The following is a 21,480-nucleotide window of genomic DNA, read 5'->3' as shown; positions in this document are numbered from 1 at the left end:
AACTGCCAGTACAAGATTACTTCAATAAATCACATATCAAGTTTTAAAATAGTTACAGGAAGTTTACAGAAAGATGTTATGTCTTGTAGCTCAAGAATACGAAACAAATTGCAAGAAAAAGATGGGAGCCTAAGAGAATGTGCCTTAGTTCATTTTACTTTAAGCAAGGTGCAGGCGTATGACATTTGGTATATGGCATATGCAATTTATGTATATTTACATATGACTCATAGTAACTTGAAACAATTAAATTATATTTTTATAATGTTACTCAAATATTGCTGAAATATTAAATACACAACACGTCTTGCTCAGCTATAAACTCCAACTCTAATATAGAATGCATCTCAACTCCTATTTTTATAACAAACACACACACAAAAATGTTTGTGAACCCTTTGCAATTATTTGGTTTTCTGCATTATTTACTCAAAAATATATAGCTAGGCCACCCAAGACTTTTGCAGAGTACTGTAGTAATTTTATGTATCGAACTGTATTGCTGCCGCAAAGTAAAAACAAAATTCATGGCCTATGTGAGTGATGATAAACCCGATTCTGACAGGGGTCTCTGTGGACTGAGAGTGGGAAATCGTGGTTGGGAAAAGAGGAAGGGAGAGGTGAGGGAGCAGGAAGAACCAGGCAGACATTGTGCAATGGTCAATAAGCAAATTGTTTGGAATCAAATGACTTTCCTCAGTGTCCCAGATTTGGATATGTCTGCATCTACATCACCACCATCCCGGCACTCCTCCTCTGCCACCTGTCCCACACGCCTCTTGTGGTGCCCCACCCTCACCAATCCCAACATCCTTTGCTCCCGGCAGATTCACATACCCAGTACATTACATAATACAAATACTACACAGACATCCACAGCGTAGTAAATTTTAAATTGTCCCATTCATCCCTAAAGATTTACTCACTGGGGAGATTTCTTATTCTTGTGGGATAACTTCTTTCCTGACAAGGGGGAGTCACTCTACTTGGCACATGAGCCTGCAAAGCAAATCGCAGGTTCTGAAGCCTCCTCTGTGATAGAAACATAGACAATAGGTGCAGGAGGCCATTCAGCCCTTCGAGCCTGCACCGCCATTCAGTATCATCATGGCTGATCACCCAACTCAGAACCCTGTACCTGCCTTCTCTCCATACCCCTGATCCCTTTAGCCACAAGGGCCATATCTAACTCCCTCTTAAATATAGCCAATGAACTGGCCTCCACTGTTTCCTGTGGCAGAGAATTCCACAGATTCACCACTCTCTGTGTGAAGTAGTTTTTCCTCATCTCGGTCCTAAAAGGCTTCCCCTTTATCCTTAAACTGTGACCCCTCGTTTTGGACTTCCCCAACATCGGGAACAATCTTCCTGCATCTAGCCTGTCCAATCCCTTTAGGATTTTATACGTTTCAATAAGATCCCCCCTCAATCTTCTAAATTCCAACAAGTATAAGCCTGGTCGATCCAGTCTTTCATCATATGAAAGTCCTGCCATCCCAGGAATCAATCTGGTGAACTTTCTTTGTACTCCCTCTATGGCAAGAATGTCATTCCTCAGATTAGGGGACCAAAACTGCACACAATATGGTTGTACGAGTTGACTTTGGGACTGTAGGAAATGGTTTAACTGATCTGGACACCCTTCTTCTCCTCTCTCCAAGATACTCTATCGGAATTTCCATGATTAGTTGTCCTCTCGTATTCAATCTTGTAAATGTGTACTCAAAGAAACAGAGCATATCTCTACATTTGTGCCGCTGCTGTTTGCGGAACAGCCTTCTGTGGTATGAAAATGGATATTAATGGTTGATGATCGGTAATGAGGCTAAACTCTCTACCATGCAGATACTGGTTGAAATGTTTTACATCCCAAACCAGACTCAATCTGTCAATCTGTGTGTAATTTTTCTCTGCAGCTGTAAGGGAACATGTTACAGAGGTGATAAGGTATTCACTTCCATCACTCACAACATGTGACATGACTGCATCTATACCACAAGGCGAGGTATCACAGGCAAGCTTCACTGTGGATGATAATGTGTGAGTACAGTGTCTGATTTCACCATTTCCTTTACCTATCTGAAAGCCACCTCATATTCTTCTGCCATTTCTTCCTGATCTGTAGAAATGAGTTCAATGGGTAGAGCACATTAGCCAGGTTTGGCAGAACCTGTTATAATAATTGACAAATCCTTTGGCCTTGGGGCATCCACCACTGCTTGAATTTTCTCAACACACTAATGTAAAGCTTGTGCGTCCGTGATGTGATCACAGTCAGTGATGCTTGGTTTAAAGAATTCACACTTGTTGCATCGTGCTCTGAGCCCACAATCATTTTAACACTGACTTGAGGTTTTGGAGATGTTTCTTGTCATCCTTAGTGGTACCAATGATGCCATCCTGGTAACACGGACTACCTGGGCAGCCTTGCAGCATCTGGTCCATAGGTTTCTGCCAGAGTTCAGGTGAAGATGCTACTCCAAAAATAAGCTTATTATAGTGATAAAGCCCTTTGTGAGTGTTTATGGTGAGAAACATTTTAGACGCTTCTTCCATCTCCATTTTAGGTAGGGCTCAGCTAAGCCCACTTTGCTGAAGTGTTTTTCCTCCAGGGAGGTTTGCAAAGATATCCTCTATCCTGGGCAGAGGGTGTTGACCTACTTTCAATGCTGGATTGAAGGTGACCTTAAAATCACCACAGATCATGACAGACCTATTCTTCTTGGCTACTGGAACCACTGACATTGCCCACGGCTCCCCCCAACCTTGGGAAGAATTCCTTCAGCCTCCATACGACCTAGCTCACGTATTATCTGTGCTACAGTAGCCAAAGGGACAGGACAGGCTTTGTAAGACTTGGGTGTGGCATTTTCACTTAACTATTTTACTCTTGACGTGTTTTGAGTTTGCCACTAGAGAAGTCTTTAGCGATGCAGAATATTTACACAAGCAAAAAAGTCTCCCAAAGGCAAACTGAAAGTAAACATGTCGTATGGAGGCGAAACATCTGTTAGAGCTTTATGTATTAAAAACTGAAGGGCCAGCATTTTTTGGACGTGAATAGTTGAGAAAAATCCAACTAGACTGGCACTCAAAGCTCTCAGTGCGGCATCAACAGGCAACTGCAGCCCAAATGGTAGCACTAACTGTCACAGCTGCTTAATGCCAATGAGAAGGTGTTTGAGAAGGGAATTGGTAAACTCAAAGGCACGAAGACCATAATTAAACTGGATGAAACAGTAATACCAAGATTACATAAAGTGCATCTAGTGGCTTACGCACTACGTCCTAAAGTGGATGCTGAACTGCAGGGCTTGGAAGCATCTGGAATTCTCTGCAATGTTGAGTTCAGCAACTGGGCCATGTCCATTGTCCCGGTATGGAGAAGGGAAGGCTGGAGCCATTTGCAGATGTGGGTATTTCAAGGTGAGCATCAACCTGGTGCTGCTTACTTTGCAGTATCCTCTGCCATGAATAGAAGACATTTTTGTGGGGAGAGGTTGTCAAAGATAGGCTTGTGACAAGCCTATCTACAAATAGCGATTGAGGAGTCAAGCAGGGAGTTCCTCACAATCAACACTCACAAGGGACCATTCCAGTATAACCATATAACAATTACAGCATGGAAACAGGCCATCTCGGCCCTTCTAGTCCGTGCCGAATGCTTACTCCCACCTAGTCCCACCAACCTGCACTCAGCCCATAACCCTCCATTCCTTTCCTGTCCATATACCTATCCAATTTTACTCATCGTGTCTTTGGCATCACATCAGCTCCAGCAATTTGACAAAGAGCCATGAACCAAGAGCTCCAAAACATCCCAGGGATACAATGTTACCTGATGACATCATCGTAACTGGCAAAAATGAAGAACCTTAGTAAAGCGCTTACCAGGCTGAGTAAGCACACAAAGGGAGAGAATTGTGAGTCTTTCAAGAATGAAATCTCATATTGTGGACATGTCATTGACAAGTATGGCTTATACAAGTCACAAGGGAAGACTGAAGCAGTGTTACAGGCACCCAAACTGGAAAATGTGTCACAAAGTCATACTTGGGCCTTATAAACTACTATCAGCAGTTTCTCCCCAATGTCACTACTGTGCTGCGTCCATTGAACACACTGTTACAGACAGGAGCAAAGTGGGAATTGTCAGAAAGATGTGAGAAAGCATTCAAAGAAACAGAGACTAATAACATCCAATGAACTGCTCACCCATTATGACCCATCCCTGCCCATCAGACTGGCATGCGACACATCACCTTATGACATTGGAGCCATTTTGTCACACACTATGAAAGATGGATCCAAACGTCCGATTGTGTTTGCTTCAAAATTACTGATGAGCGCAGAACGCAACTACGCACAGATCGAACGAGAGGCCCTTAGTCCAGAATGCAGAACAAAGAAGTTCCACCACTACCTCCACAGACAAAAGTTTACACCAGTGACAGACCACCAGCCACTTGTGCCCATTTTCAATCCCAGGAAGGGAATTCCAGTGATGACTGCTGCCCAGTTGCAACGTTGGGCACTATTCCTAGGAGCCCACTCTTATGACATAAGGGTTCAAGGGTATCAAACAACACAGCAATGCTGATGGCTTGTCATGTCTTCCGCTATTGGCAACTGAAGAAGTCTTCATATTGTGACGCAGCAGAGTGTTCCACATGGCACTGGTGGACCAGCTGCCGGTAACAAATTCCGAAATACAGAGGGAAACAAGGAATAACCTGACATTGTCAAACATCTGTCAAACCACCATGCAAGGAAGCATGGCCAGCTCATGGTAATCCCATACTTCCAGAGTTCTCAGCGAAACGACACTAACTGTCGTGTGGATCTCGTGTTGTGGTTCCCTCTAAACTGCACACCAGGGTGTTTGAAAATCTGGATGAAGGACACCTGGATACAGTCAAGATGAAGAGTCTCACCTGGAGCTACATGTGGTGGCCAGAAATAGATAAACAGATTGAAGACCTAGCCACAAGCAGTTTGAGACGCCAAAAAGTTCAAAATGCACTCCCACAGGCACTGCTACACCCGTGGGAGTGGCCATCATCACCATGGCAAAGAGTACAAATTGACTTTGCTGGATTCCAGGTTCCTGATTGCTGTGGATGCTTGTTTAAAGTAGCTGGAGGTGGGGGGGGGGGGGCAGTAGGACCTGAACAGCACATACGGGAGGGTGAGGGGAGGGTTGGGCTGGGAAGGGCAAAGGAGATGGGGTAGTAGGGTTTCCTTTGCTTTTTGCTTGTTTACTATACATACATTCAATTTTCATTATGTTGTTATAAGAAAGAAAAATAAAGCACTGTACTTTAGGACATTGTCAGCTGTGGTTAAGCTGACATTGCTTCACAATAAAAACATTTGAAACAAAGTAACCAAAGGTTATTCCAATGAAGTCAACCACCTCAGCAAAGACTGTCTTCACTCATTCTGTCTTCACCAGAAACTATTTACGAGAATAAACTGTGAGTGACAATGGACCACAATACATGTCAGAAGAATTCCGACTGTTCATGAAGACATATGGCATCAGGCATTTCAAGTCAGCTCCTCACCACCCAGCAATGAATGGGTTAGCTGAAAGGTTTATCCAGATCTTCAAGGAGTCCATTAAAGTGATGGACAAGGAGGACATCTCTCTACAGCACAAGGTGGACAACTTCCTTTTTGTGTGTCGGAACTCTGTTCCTGCGACGACAAATCAAACACCTGCAACGCTGTTCATGAACAGGAATCTGCGATCGCACATAGACCTCCTGAAACCAGATCTATGGAGGGAAGTGCAGAATAAACAGTTCAACCAGTTGCCAAGTGGAGCAGCAAGGAGCTTCAAGATTGGACAGAACGTCCTGATGTGTGATTACTGAGAAGACAAGTGGACACCTGTAGGACAGCTACAAGAACTGGACCACTGATGTACACAGTGGATTTTGGAGATCAGATACAGTGACACCATGTGGACCAGATACTGAATACTCAACATGAGCCAACTGAATCCAACAAGACGGAAACAGTACAGCCACTGGACTTAACGCTCAGTGATGATCATGTGACTGATATCAACGTGACATTGGAAGCTGAGAACGTTGCCTTAGACAAGACACCTACCAAACCTGTTGCCACTCCACAGGTCCGGGGGTGCTATCCTGAAAGAAACAGAGTGCCACCCAAAAGAATGAACCTCTGAAACTGTGAAGTTAGTTATGGTCTGTTATTCTGAAAGCTTGTTTATTTGGAATATGTGCTTAAGAAAGGGAAATAGAATGTTTCGTACAGATAGAGTTTTATGTTGCATTAATCTAAAGGGGAAGGAAGTGTAATGTGTGAATCTATTTCTTTTAGAGCAATGATACCCCCCCCCCCACACTACATTTTACTCTTGATACATTGAGTTTTCCAATGCCATCCTTGAACACTGCTGTGGCATCATCTACCAGCTTTCATAATTTGTTTTCAGTTGACTCTATTGCAGGGGATGTGGCATAAAAATAGTGGATGGGTCTCCAATCAAGTTGTAGTCATCTCAGCCAATCGTGGCCCCACAATGCTGCCCCTCCTGTTTTTAAATCACATAGAAGCTCATTGTGTCCTGTTGGTTGTTGTATTTCACTGTTATGAATGTCATTCCCACTGGAGTTCTTACTTGGATATCAGCAGACTTCAGTTCAATATCTTTGAAATGCCACTCACTCATTTTGTAGAATGACAAACAGCTGAGCGATTCTCCAATTCCATTTTAGTTAGTTGTCATTCACTTCTGATATAAACCATATTGCTTGTATCTATTTGGCTTTCACTTTGTCGATCTCAAGACTACCCTGTCCTGTGTCACTCTCACCATTATCAGATTTTTCCATCAACAGCAAGCAGATTAGTGTTCTTCTTGAAACTGCATTTTGATTTTTTTAGTGTTTTCTCTTCTGTGTGCAGTTCATTTATTTTTGTCTGCCCTGCATGCTTTTTTTAATGTGTCCTACTTTTGTGGCATTTTCCATAAGTTTTTCCTTTAACACTACATTGGTCTGCCCCTGCCACAACGGTAACACAATTTGTTCAGCCAGGCAGTTTTCTGTTTAGATGTTGCAACTTTGTTCACACTTATTTCCATTCCTGACAGCAACTCAGTTGCATCACTGTCGGCTATTTCCCTTGATACAGCAATTTCAACTGCTCTTTTAAATGTGATTTGTGCATCCATTAGGAGCTGTTTTAAAATGCTTTGTTATAAGATCCCACAAACTAAACTATTTCTCAGTACATCATTAAGCCCATTACTGAACTCACAATGCTCAATCTCTTCAATTCAGCCATTTACAGTTGCAAGAAAAAGTTGTGAAATTTTTACAATTACCCGGTTTACTGCATTAATTCCTCATAAAATGTGGTCTGATCTTCATCCAAGTCACAATAATAAACACGATTTGCCTAAACTAGTAACACACAAACAATTGTACTACTTCTCATCAATACTGAGCAGACCATTTAAACAATCACAGTCTAAGTTCAAAAAAGTATGTGAACCTCTGGGGTAACGCCTTCTACAAAAGGCATTTGGAGGTGTGATTAGATTGTAGGTGTGGGTTACAGAAGTTATAAAAGACACACGGTCAGGTTACTGACAGAGCCTGCTTTTCTCAAGAAAGATCCATCCATGTGCACCATGCCTTGATCAAAACAACTTTCAGAGGACCTTACGAAATTTAGAGCTGGAAAAGGCCACAAAAGTATTTCCAAAGACCAGAGTGTTCATCAGTTCAGTCAGAGAAATTGTTTACCAATGTTGGAAAATCAGTACTGTTGCTACTCTCCCTAGGGGTGGGCATCCTGCAAAGATCACACCAACAGCAACAGGTGCAATGCTGAAGGAGGTGTAAAGAACCCAAGGGTAGCAGCAACATAGAACCATAGAAACTACAGCACAGAAACAGGCCCTTTGGCCCTTCTTGGCTGTGCCGAACCATTTTCTGCCTAGTCCCACTGACCTGCACACGGACCATATCCCTCCATACACGTCCCATCCATGTATCTGTCCATTTTATTCTTAAATGTTAAAAAAGAACCCGCATTTACCACCTCGTCTGGCAGCTCATTCCATACTCCCACCACTCTCTGTGTGAAGAAGCCCCCCCCAATGTTCCCTTTAAACTTTTCCCCCCTCACCCTTAACCCATGTCCTCTGGTTTTTTTCTCCCCTTGCCTCAGTGGAAAAAGCCTGCTTGCATTCACTCTATCTATACCCATCATAATTTTATATACCTCTATCAAATCTCCCCTCATTCTTCTACGCTCTAGGGAATAAAGTCCTAACCTATTCAACCTTTCTCTGTAACTGAGTTTCTCAAGTCCCAGCAACATCCTTGTAAACCTTCTCTGCACTCTTTCAACCTTATTTATATCCTTCCTGTAATTTGGTGACCAAAACTGAACACAATACTCCAGATTCGGCCTCACCAATGCTTTATACAACCTCATCATAACATTCCAGCTCTTATACTCAATACTACGATTAATAAAGGCCAATGTACCAAAAGCTCTCTTTACGACCCTATCTACCTGTGACGACACTTTTAGGGAATTTTGTATCTGTATTCCTAGATCTCTCTGTTCCACTGCACTCCTCAGTGCCTTACCATTAACCCTGTATGTTCTACCTTGGTTTGTCCTTCCAACGTGCAATACCTCACACTTGTCAGTATTAAACTCCATCTGCCATTTTTCAGCCCATTTTTCCAGCTGGTCCACGTCCCTCTGCAGGCTCTGAAAACCTTCCTCACTGTCTACTACACCTCCAATCTTTGTATCATCAGCAAACTTGCTGATCCAATTTACCACATTATCATCCAGATCATTGATATAGATGACAAATAACAATGGACCCAGCACTGATCCCTGTGGCACACCACTAGTCACAGGCCTCCACTCAGAGAAGCAATTTTCTACCACCACTCTCTGGCTTCTTCCATCGAGCCAATGTCTAATCCAATTTACCACCTCTCCATGTATACCTAGCGACTGAATTTTCCTAACTAACCTCCCATGTGGGACCTTGTCAAAGGCCTTACTGAAGTCCATGTAGACAATATCCACTGCCTTCCCTTCATCCACTTTCCTGGTAACCTCCTCGAAAAACTCCAACAGATTGGTCAAACATGACCTACCACGCACAAAGCCATGTTGACTCTCCCTAATAAGCCCCTGTCTATCCAAATGCTTGTAGATTCTGTCTCTTAGTACTCCCTCCAATAACTTACCTACTACTGACGTTAAACTCACCGGCCTATAATTTCCCGGGTTACTTTTCGATCCTTTTTTAAACAACAGAACAACATGAGCCACTCTCCAATCCTCTGGCACTTCACCCATAGACAGCGACATTTTAAATATTTCTGCCAGGGCCCCCGCAATTTCAACACTAGTCTCCTTCAAGGTCCGAGAGAACACCCTGTCAGGTCTCGGGGATTTATCCACTTTAATTTTCCTCAAGACAGCAAGCACTTCCTCCTTTTCAATCTGTACAGTTGCCATGGTCTCACTACTTGATTCCCTCAATTCCATAGATTTCATGCCAGCTTCCTTAGCAAATACAGATGCAAAAAACCTATTTAAGATCTCCCCCATTTCCTTTGGTTCCGCACAAAGCCCACCACTCTGATCTTCAAGAGGACCAATTTTATCCCTTACAATCCTTTTGCTCTTAATATACTTGTAAAAGCTCTTTGGATTATCCTTCACTTTGACTGCCAAGGCAACCTCATGTCTTCTTTTTGCCCTCCTGATTTCTTTCTTAAGTATTTTCTTGTACTTCTTATACTCCTCAAGCACCTGATTTACCCCCTGTTTCCTATACATTTCATACAACTCCCTCTTCTTCTTTATCAGAGTTGCAATATCCCTTGAGAACCAAGGTTCCTTATTCCTATTCAATTTGCCTTTAATCCTGACAGGAACATACAAACTCTGCACTCTCAGAATTTCCCCTTTGAAGGCTTCCCACCTACCAATCACATCTTTGCCAGAGAACAACCTGTCCCAATCCATGCTTTTTAGATCCTTTCTCATTTCTTCAACTTTGGCCTTCTTCCAGTTCAGAACCTCAACCCTAGGACCAGATCTATCCTTGTCCATGATCAAATTGAAACTAATGGCGTTACGATCACTGGAACCAAAGTGCTCCCCTACACAGATTTCCGTCACTTGCCCTAATTCGTTTCCTAACAGACCTGCAGAAATTTCTAGAAATCGCTAAAGTCTCTGTTCGTGTTTCTACTATAAGAAAAACACAAGAATGATGGTTTTCATAGAAGGACACCACAGAGGAAACTACTGCTCTCCAGAAAAAAATTGCTGCGCATCAAGTTTACAAAAGAACATCTGGATATTCCACAATGCCTCTGGGATGATATTCTGTGGACAGGTGAGACTAAAATTTAATTTTTTGGCAAAAATGTTCACCGCTATGTTTGGAGAAAAAGGACACTGTACACCAACACCGAAACCTGTTCCCAACTCTGAAGCATGATAGAAGGAGAATCATGGTTTGGAGCTGCTTTGCTGCCTGAGAGCCCGGACAGCTTGCAATCGTTGAAGAACAATTAATTCAAAATTGCATCAAGACATTTTACAGGAGAATGTCAGGGGAGTGATCTGTCACCTGAAGCTTAATAGAAGTTGGATGATGCAACAAGACAATGACCTGAAACGAGAGTAAAACAACAACAGAAAGGTTTAAAATTAAGAAAATTTCTGTTTTGAAAATGGTTAAGTCAGAGTCCAGACCTCAACCTAATTGAGATGCTGTGGCATGATCTGAAGGGGGCTGTTCATACAAGGTATCACAGAAATATTGAAGAACTGAAACAGTTTTGTATGGAGGAATGGTTTACAATTCTTCCTCGCCATTGTGCAAGTCTGATCAGCAGCTACAGGAAACATTTGGTGGAGATGATTGCTGCTAAAAGAGGTTTTACCAGTTATTAAATACAAAGGTTCACATACTTTTTCTAGCCTAGTCTGTGAATGATTAAATAACGTGTCCAATAAATACATGAAAAGTAAAAATGTTTTTGTGTTATTAATTACAGCAGATTGTGTTTGTCTATTATTGTGACTTAGATGAAGATTAAACCACATTTTATGACTTATTAATGCAGAAAACCAGGTAATAGCAAAGGGTTCACAAACTTTTTCTTGCAACTATAAGCTGAAGTGGACTCCCCTTCCTTTTGATTCCACTTATGAAACCTAAAGCGTTCTGCAATCATCAACAGCTTCAGTTCTAAATATTCCTGCATTACTCTCATGATATCAGCAAAGCTCATTTTGTCTGGTTTGGTTGGAGCAGTTAAACTTCTAAGTAAACTGTTTGCCTTTCAATCCAGTGCATTCAGCAAAAGCGGCACTTGCTTCTCATCACCTATTCCATTTGCTTTAAGAATACTGCTCAATTTGTTCTGTATACAGCAGCCAGTTATCTCATGCAATTGAACATGTCTACCTTTCCAATGTAGCCAGCCATTTCTGCTCTCTCTTTTTATTTACAATTACACTAGACAACAAGGATTTTGATTCCCGAATACTTATGGATTTTGGGCTGCCAATCATGAAAATCACCATGAAATTTCCCTAGCATGCACCATTTTCAAAAAATTTTAAAAACCAAATCACCAATATTTGTTATTTCATTTCATAGTTCAAGTCAGAATAACAGATGCAAGATAAACGAAGACATTTTTGTTGGTCCACAAATCAAACAGGTCATCAATGACTGGCAATTTGAAGAACTTCCAGTGAGACCAGAGAGGAAAAAAATATCATCGCATGGAAAAGGATGTTGTCGAAAATTTTCTTGGCAGCTACAGAGCACCAAACTACATGCAGTTGATTGACAATATGCTTTAAGCATAAAAGCATGTCACTAAAAGATTCATTTTCTGCATTCCCATTTAGACTTTGCTGCAAATCTTGGCACGGCCAGCGATGACTACGGCGAAAGGTTTCACTAGGACATTGCGGTCATGGAGAAACGGTGTCAGAGCAACTGGAATCCATCATTCCTGGCTGATTATTGTTGGACACTTAAGCGAGAAGCCTCAGACACTAAGTACAAAATGAAAACCATCAACAAAACACTTTTAGCTTAGTTGAACTATTGCAAAGCATCAGCACTATTATGCAATTAAGCACATTATATTCAATAAAAGTTAATTCCTTGTTTCTCCAAACACCTACATCATTTGAGTGCTCTGAAATTATATTTGTGTTCAGCTTCAGGCGATCTATCGCTAATGAAAAAAATTCAGAGTAAGCAAAAGTTTTGGGAAAAAAATTGTTGTTTAGTGTTATTATAACGTAATGTTAACTATTTACAAACCCATGATTTCTTCCATTTTCTTCCTTTTAAAAAAACATTTTCTCTCTCTCTCCAAGCTCTGTTTTAAATTCAAATGTCTAGCCGTGCTTTTTTCAAAACTGGAACGACTCGCTGCGCCTCGGCATCTCAGATTGATTTAAAACTTCCTTAATGCCAGTTACATTTTGTATCTCCAAACCACAAAACTCATTTCAAGAAAAAGACAGGAACCCAGGAGAATATTTCTCAGTTCATTTTTACTTTTAGTGAGGTGCACACTTATGTAGAGTCTTAATGTATGCATTTCATGTATTTTTATACATAACCCATAATTATTTAAATGAATAAGGATACTTAATCAAACAATACATTTACAATATTACTCAAAGAAATGGTAGAAGGAATAAAGGAATTGACTATTTTGTAAACAAGGAGCAAATCCAGAAATTGGTAGTAGAAAGGGACTTGGGTTAACAAAGGTTAATTTGCAGGTTGAGTAAGAAGAAAGGCAGATACAACATTAACAATCATTTCAAGAGTACTAAAATATAAAAGCAAGGATCTAATGCTGAGGTTTTATAAAGCATTGGTCAGACCTCAACTGGAATACCATCAGCAGTTTTGGATCCGATAATTGAAGAAAGTATGTGCTGTCATTGGAGAAGGCCCAGAAGATGTTTATGAGAGTGACCTCAGAAAAGACATGGTTAACACAAGGGGAATGTTTAATAACTCTGGGCCTGTACTCACTGGAGTTTAGAATAAGGAGGGATCTTATTGAAAACTACCAAGTATTGAAAGGCCACTAGAGTGGACATGCAGAGGATATTTCCAATAGTGGAAGAACCTAGGACTGGAGGGCACAGCCTCAAAATACCGAAGGGAAGAGGGTGACAGACTTAGCCAGTAAAACTAAACATTCCATCCGTCTCATTAAATAGTTTATTGGCCTGTCCTACTACTTTCCCAGGATCTGGACATATGTAGTCCAAGGTCCTTTTGTGCTTAAATCTCTTCAAGCTCTTCCCATTCATTGTACCAATGAGGAAAGATTGAGTTCCCTTGCCTGTGTGTACCTTGCATACGTGGGTTCAAACCCCATCCTCGTCATCAAAAGTTATGTACGCACAGAGCAGAAACAACAATGGAGTATAATGATTAAATGCTTTTTCTGTTTTTTTTAAAACGTTAATAATGGTACACGTTAGACATTTTACAGAGTGGGAGCGAAGAATCAGGTCCGCCAAGATATACACAAGTACACATGAAAGCTCGCGCCAAAAGAGAGAGAGGGAGAGTCCTCCACACATGGGAGGCACAATGAAGGGTCTCGGCCCAAAACGTCAACTGTATTCCTTTCCATAGATGCTGCCTGGCCTGCTGAGTTCCTCCAGCATTTTGCGTGTGTTGCTTGGATTTCCAGTATCTGCAGATTTTCTCGTTTGTCAATCGATCGGATATGGTTCATCCTGGTTCTCCAAACGCAAGATCGCCTGTCAAAATTCCATTTGCTGTTCTTTTCTACCCAAATTTCCTCAACTCCAGCCCTCAACTTCAGCTAGTTTTAATAACTAGGTTTGTACATGATCGCAATCTTTATTCAGTTATTGCAAAGAGGTAAAATTCAAAGAGGTGACACACCCAAACCTCTCCATAGCTGCTGACTGACCTGCTGAGTTCTTCCAGCATTTTGCCTGTGTTACTCTGGATTTCCAGCACCTGCACAACCTCTTGTGTTCAAAACAATGACATACTTTGATTAAAAAAAACAGAACAGGTCATGTTCTTGTATTAAAACTTAATCACAAAGCAATCAGTTTATCACTATTGTACAGTGTGAAATGTGTTCATAGTCATAGTCATACTTTATTGATCCCGGGGGAAACTGTTCTGCAACAGCAGTGCAGTGCAAGATTTAAAACCTACAAATTACAAACAATAAATAGTTCAAAAGAGGAAAAATTAGCTTGTGTTCATGGACCATTCAGAAATCTCATGGCACAGGAGAAGAAGCTGTTCCTAAAACATAAACACAAGAGATTCTGCACATTCTGGAAATCCAGAGACTTTCAACGTTCAAAGTAAATTTATTTTCGAAGTACATATATGGCACCATATACCCAGCTGAGATTCATCTTTGTGCAGGCATTCGCAACAAATACAAAGAAACAGAATAGAATCAATGAAAGAAATACACAAAAAGACAGACAAACAACCAATGTGCAAAAGACAACAAAGTGTATCAATACAAAAAGTAACACAATAATAATAGATAATAAGTAATATTGAGAACAGGAGTTGTAGAGTCCATAGTTTGTGGAATCAGATGGGACATCAATGTTGGGCTGAGTGAAGTTAGGCACTCTGGTTCAGGCCGAGATCCCTCATCAGGACTGAAAAGGAAAGAGGGCAGAAGCCAGAATAAGATGAGGGTGGGAGAGGAAGGAGTACAAGCTGGCATGTGATAGGTGAAACCAGGTGAAGAGGAAAGTTGGGGGGTCTTCAGGCTCCTGCACCTCCCACCCAATGGTAGTAATGAAAAGAGTGCATATCCCTCTTCATCCAAATTCTTCGGTCTATTAGAATACAAACTTCCTGAACATCAGCCCAACCATTTCCTGTTCACAGCCTTGAGCATCATCTGACATTAATCCAGTTCCCTTCCTTGATCACAGTTCCTCGTAACCAGTTGCAACTCATTAGTTCCATCTCACATGCATTCGGCTCTGTAACCACCAAGTTGGTGAAGCTCAAAAATTATTCCTCAGCGCAAGTACTCGAGTAGTACTGACTGCCATCAACGGCTGGTGCTTAACCATTTGTACATACAATCCTACTCTGTAGGCACTCAGATCTATTCAGATAATTATAACCATCCTTATTCCCAGTTCAATCATTGGTTAAAGCCGCAACTTGTAATGAATATTGAAAAGAACGCACTGGTCTATTTGTCCACTTTTCCTTGTCAAAAATGCCACCTCTTCGGTAGGTATAAATTCCGCAACTTCCAGGCAAGCTGACATTTTGTGCCTATCCTTAATAACTCAAATAGGCATTTATCCAGTTTCTCGAGCCACTGTAATCCCAGCCATCAGAGACATTTTCAGAAGGTGGAGCCTCATGCATCCCTGAACCCTCTTCTCATTACCAGCGAGGAAGTACGAGAGCTGAAGACCCACACTCAATGATTTAGGAATATTGACTCATTTATTTATCACCTGCATTGAAATGTGTCTTTTGCATTAAGAACAACACAGTCCAAGAATGTGCTGGGGGCAGCCCACAAGTGTTGCCACACACTCCAGCACAAAACTCATTTCTGCCATCAGATTTTTTGAACCGTCCACAAACACGACCTCACTATTCCTCTTTTGCACAAGTTACTGTATTTATTCTACTGTAACATTGTAATTTATTTGCCTGCACTCTACTGCTGCCACAAAACAACAAATTTCACGACATCTGCCAATATAATAAACCTGATTCTGATTAATGAGCTCAAGGATACAGACTCAATCACAATGAAACTACACTGATACATTTCCAAATAAGGACAGAATGTCACTGAGGGGGGAATCTGCAGGTTAGGATACCCATGGCCCTGTCCTTGTCATGTAGGTGGTGGAGGTACTGTCGAAGTGACCTAGGCTGCAGATAGAAGAGACTAGACAGAAGACAAGGTCAGCATGGCCAAAGGCATATTTACATGTCTCTAGGCAAGTAACTGCTAGGAATTGTACAGGTAATGCACAAGCGTGAAAGCTCAGGGTGCTGGGTATTAACAAGCATCTTAATTACAGATTAATTATCACAAAAAGGTCTGGCAAATGTGCATTGAGGGACTCTGTCAGAATGATGACTAAAACATGTAATATTGCCCCATCATTCAACTAGAACAACTGATTACCTTACAGTAATCCACATTGAGCAAGTAGATGGAATTACCAGGGGCCTGGACAGAGTCAAATCAAAAGGACACAATTCTCTTATTGGGGCAAGTCAAGAAACAGAAGGCATGTATTTGAAGTTATTTATAAAAAGGGTGAGAGAAGAGATGGGGAAATATACTGTATTTTCACCCAAATTATTGGGGAGAATCAGAAACGTTGCCTTCCTCTATTACCTCAGTCACTTCACTGTAAACACAGTGAGCTAGTAAAACAAATGCTTCATGCCATTTAAAAGTGTGTCTCCCACCCCAGGCAGTTAACCTGATCAACAATTCTAGTTAGCTCACCTTCACCCCTCTCTGTTACCCCTGTGCAGTGCACTGTAAGCATTTTAAACTACTTTTACAATACTGTTTAAATTGTAAATGCATGCTGATATTTATGCAATTGTGCACTTTTTCCATACCTGTACTAAATATTTTATTTTTTATTCTGTATAATTGTTGAACGTTGTTGCTTTTGTTGCATTCAGTGTATAAAAAGTTAATCCTTGATCTTTAAAAGTAGACAGAGAGACAGAAACTCCCACCACATTTAAACAAGAGCTGAGACTTGAGGGGCTGCAAACGCAGTACAGATGGGTGCCCTGTTCTTTTAGGGCTAGGTACAAAATTAATGGGCCAAATGTCCTCCTTCCATTGTTCCTACAATTCCCAGATCCCATGACTCATTGGAGAGCTGATATTCAACTATTCTCTATAAATATACAATAAAATATTGATTTTATCACATGGTTTGTAATGTGTTAAATATGACCGTTAAATAGAACACAGAGACTTGTATGATAACTACAGGAGAGACGGCATTTGGCCTCCTGTTTATAGCAGGATCACCATGAAATCACCAACTTCTGCCAAACTAATGTACAGAAATATTGCAAATCAATACCTACTCTTATCCTTATTTGCACAATTGTCTTTTACACATGGGTTGTTTGTCAGTCTTTATGTGCAGTCTTTCATAAATTCCAATTGTGTTTCTCTCTCTGTAAATGTCTGTAAGAAAACTAATCTCAAGGTAGAAGTAGATGGTGACATGATAATAAACTTAATTTGAATAAAATATCCTCACCCTTCCCGGTGTTGGAGATACAACCATACTCAATCAGCTGACAAGCTTCCTATAGATGCTGCCTGGCCTGCTGCGTTCACCAGCAACTTTGATGTGTGTTGCTCAATCAGCTGACTTGCTTACTGTCCCCAACTTAAACGCCATGGGTTTTAACTCAAGCCGGGAGCGATAAAATGCATAATCAAATTTACTGGCCCTGTGACCAACATACAACTGCATCCAACGCCTTTCTGTTCGAAACCCTCTCATGGCTCAGGTTATCTAAACACTACGATATGGCCTGTAGAGTATTTTTGAAGGATAAGTATTTGGAACTAATCTTAAAATTTAACAAAGCGACTGGTTAGTTTGTCTCTCGCCAGGAGTAGAAAGCGTTAATTGTCCTCACCCCCCTTGAGTCACGGTCAAACAATAATTTACACGTGATGGGTTAACAATATGGTGATGTCACGGGGATGGGAGGGGGCGTGTCGATAGAAAATGTCTCCAAACCAGGATTAAAATAGTTAATGTACACCACCTTCACCAAACCAGGATTAAAATAGTTAATGTACACCACCTTCACCAAGTAAACCGCATGGAAGCCACAATAGCGCTCGCCCAGCGAGTGCGACCTGTCAGTTTCACTGACATTGTCAAGGCTCCCATCCCCGTCCCGTTGAATCCCGATTATCTTCCTCTGATCACCAGGGTCTCGTGTCTGAAGCAAACCATTTTCCCCTGGCGTGAAAGGGCATTTCACTTCAGAAAAAAATAACCCCAGCCGGATTAAAAATGCGGATCCGGCCTAGGATTCCTTAATCGCTCTTAATGAATTAACAGAAACGCACTGGGGCCTTTAACACGTCGCTAAGCAAAACACGTTTGCCGTTCGGTTAAAGAAAAACATCTTGCAGTGAGTGGGTTTTCTTAAGAAACCCAGGTCTTGGGTCCATTGTAACACAATGCCTCACAGCAACGATAAATTCATTGAATTAACAGGAACCGGGTCACTGATACATCGACGGCTCGACACAGGCAAACGGCATTGACGAAGAATTGAGGTTCGGGGTACAACGCGCCTACGCTTTCAATCTGTTCCAGGAGATTCACATTGCAAAACAGGTTCAATGCCGTTGGCTAGTTTTAATGAGACATCTTCCGGTTGCGCATTCCCTTTCATACACACAAAAAATGAGGGGGGGAGAGAGAGAGAGAGAGCCTTTGCAACATTAGCAGACAATAGGGGCTTCACTCTGTACCTGATCCGTAGGATCGCGCTATCAGCCACGACAGGCTCCCGGCGATTTTCGCCCTGTAGAAATCGTAATGATCCAAAGGTTTGATCTCCGGGACGAGGAAAGTCTTCCTCATTTCACCCACGTCTACCATAGCAGGAGGAGAAAGGGGCCATCCGCAGCGTCGGTGAAAACAGAGCACTAGAAGCGAGTGTCCCACTCCGCCGCGGGTTTTGCTTGAAGCTGCTCTTCCCCACACGCCTGTTAGACCATAACAGTCAGAGCGCTTTCATCCAGCGGCCAGCCTCCCTCCCTCCCGCTTGCCCCCGGCTTCGGGCGCAGGTACTGCGCTGACTCACAGCGGAGAGTGGGCTGCGCCTTCGCTCGTCATTTTCTTTCTAATGGGCTCAGGTGTTTCTGTGCGCTCACAGACAGCTCCATCTAGAGGAACTCTCTCCCGGATCCCCGTCACCTCCGCATTCGCTGAACAACGGGCAGCCGGCCACGTCCCGGCTGATTCACAGTCAGCCGCCTGTTTATTGTGTGCCTCTGCACTCTCGTTGAATGATTAACCTGGTCACTCTCAAAGAAACAATGTGCCTACTTGGTCATGAATTACTTGAAAGCTCAATGCCCGCTTTCAGACCACGAGGGTAATAAATCTAATTGCACTGGAAACAAAAAAAAACTCGTCAAATTTGGCTCAGAATATTACTGGCATATGTCGTGAAATATGTTGTTTTGCGGCTGCAGTACAATGCAATATATTACAAAACCTACAAATTACAATAAGAAATATACATAGAAAAAACAAATAAGTGTAGCAAAAAAGAGAGAAAATTAGTGGGGTGGTGTTCATTGGCTCATTGTCCATTCAGAAATCTCATGGTGTTCTTCCTAAAACACTGAGTGTGTGTCTTCAGGCTCCTGTACCTCCTCCTTGATGGTAGCAGTGAGAAGAGGATGATGGGTGATGGTTGTCCTTAATGGCAGGTGCCGCCTTTTTGAGGCACAGCTCCTTGAAGATGTCCTCAAAGCTGGGGAGGCGAGTGCCCATGATAGAGCTGGGTGAGTTTACAAATTTCCGCAGTTTTTTCCAGTTCTCTGCGGTGGCCCCGCCATACCAGATGGCGATGCAACCAGTTAGAATAGTACACTATAGAAATTTGCTAATGTCTTCAGTGACACACCAAGTCTCTTCAAACTCCAATGAAATATCCCTGTAGTCATGCCTTCTTTGTAATTGCATCAATATGCTGAAGCCAGGATAGCTCTTCAGAGATTTTGACACCCAAGAACTTGAATCTGCTGAGCCTTCGAAGGGGATTGCTGTGCGTTCCCTCAACTTCCCTTTCCTTGGTCCTACTGACATTGAATTTAATGTTGTTGTGTTCTCACCACTCACCAAGCTGATTTATCTCACTCTGGTACGCCTCCTCATAAAGAGAGTAGAGAAGCAGGCATCCTTGAGGTGCACCAGTGTTGATTGTCAGTAAGGAAGAATGTTATTTCTCATCTGCACTGACCAGTCTCCTGATGGGGACTTCAAGGCTCCAGTTGCAGAGGGAGGTACAGAGGGTCAAGTTTTGGAGCTTGTTGATTGAGGGTATGATGGTGTTGAATGCTGAACTGTAATCAGTAAGCAGCAACCTGACATAACTATTGCTATTGGCTGGTGATCCAAGCCTGTGGAGAACCTGTGAGTTTGCATCTGCTGTAAACCTACTGTGGCAATCAACAAATTGTTGTGGTTCCAGGTCCTTGCTTCGGCAGTAATTGATTCTCGCCATGACCAGCCCCTCAAAACGCTTCATCAAGTAGATGTGAGTGCAACTGGTTGGTAGTCATCCAGATAGTTACTTTAGTTTCTCCCCCGTATCCCTGTGTGTCCTTCACATACTCAGTTTGGAAGTTACTTTGGAATCCACTTGGAGGTCACCACTCCTCTCTCCACAGCTGCTCACTGACCTGTCATACAATTGTTGTTGTTCGTCCATCATCGACATGTTCCCCCACCAGAGGTGCTACCCCTCCCTGACACCCCATACACCCCTGTCATACAATACTACAACACCGAAACAAGCCCTATGGCCCACTGGTCATGTCTACCATAACATCCTCCCTGCTAGTTCTAGCTGCCTACTTTTGGCCCATAACCTTCCATTTTACCTATGCAGGATTAGGCTATTAGGACCATCAGTCTGCTCCACCATTTCAGCATGGCTGACACAATTTTCCTCTCAGCCCCAATCTCCTGGCTTCTCCCTGTATCCCTTCGTGCCTTGACTATTCAAGAATCTATCAACCTCTTCATTAAATATATAAAAGAATTCCACAGATTCACCACTCTCTGCCTAAAGAAATACCTCCTTATCTCTGTTCTAAAAAGGCACCCTTCTCTTCTGAGGCTGTGTCCTCTGGTCTTAGATTCTCCCACCATTGGAAACATCCTCTCCACATCCACACTATCAAGGCCTTTCACCATTCAATAGCTTCAATGAGGTTTCTTCTGAATTCCTGTGAATTTAGGCCCAGAGCCATCAAACATTCTTCATATGACAAGCCATTCACAGAACATAGAACAAAGAAATTTACAGCACAGTACAGGCCCTTCAGCCCACAATGTTGTGCCAACCATGTAACCTACTTTAGAAACACCTATAACTTCCCTACCACATAGCCCTCTATTTTTCTAAGCTCCATGTACCTATCTAAGACTCTCTTAAAACACCCTATTGTATCCTAAACACAAAATACTCTGCAGATCCTGACGAAGGGTTCCAGCCCGAAACATTGACTGATCGGTTCCATGGATGCTGCCCGACCTGCTGAGTTCCTCCAGCGTGTTGTGAGTGTTGCTATTGTATCCTCTATCACCGTC

General features: G+C 42.2%; 1 protein-coding gene across 3 annotated transcripts in view; it reads right to left on the bottom strand.

The window, feature by feature from the left end:
• camsap3 (calmodulin regulated spectrin-associated protein family, member 3) overlaps positions 1–18,996 on the bottom strand; it is a 245,721-nt gene extending 226,725 nt beyond the window's left edge. For all 3 annotated transcript variants that reach the window (XM_063035960.1, XM_063035961.1, XM_063035963.1), the window contains exon 1: positions 18,624–18,996. In XM_063035960.1, coding sequence (XP_062892030.1) covers positions 18,624–18,753 — 130 coding nt within the window. In that variant the 5' untranslated portion in view covers positions 18,754–18,996. The remainder of the gene's footprint in view (positions 1–18,623) is intronic.
• Positions 18,997–21,480: the final 2,484 nt, after the last annotated feature.

This window comes from Mobula hypostoma, chromosome 29 (assembly GCF_963921235.1).
Source record: "Mobula hypostoma chromosome 29, sMobHyp1.1, whole genome shotgun sequence".
NCBI classification, from domain to species: Eukaryota; Metazoa; Chordata; class Chondrichthyes; order Myliobatiformes; family Myliobatidae; genus Mobula; species Mobula hypostoma.
Note: the sequence above shows the minus strand (reverse complement) of the source record. Positions and strands in the feature narration are given on the sequence as shown.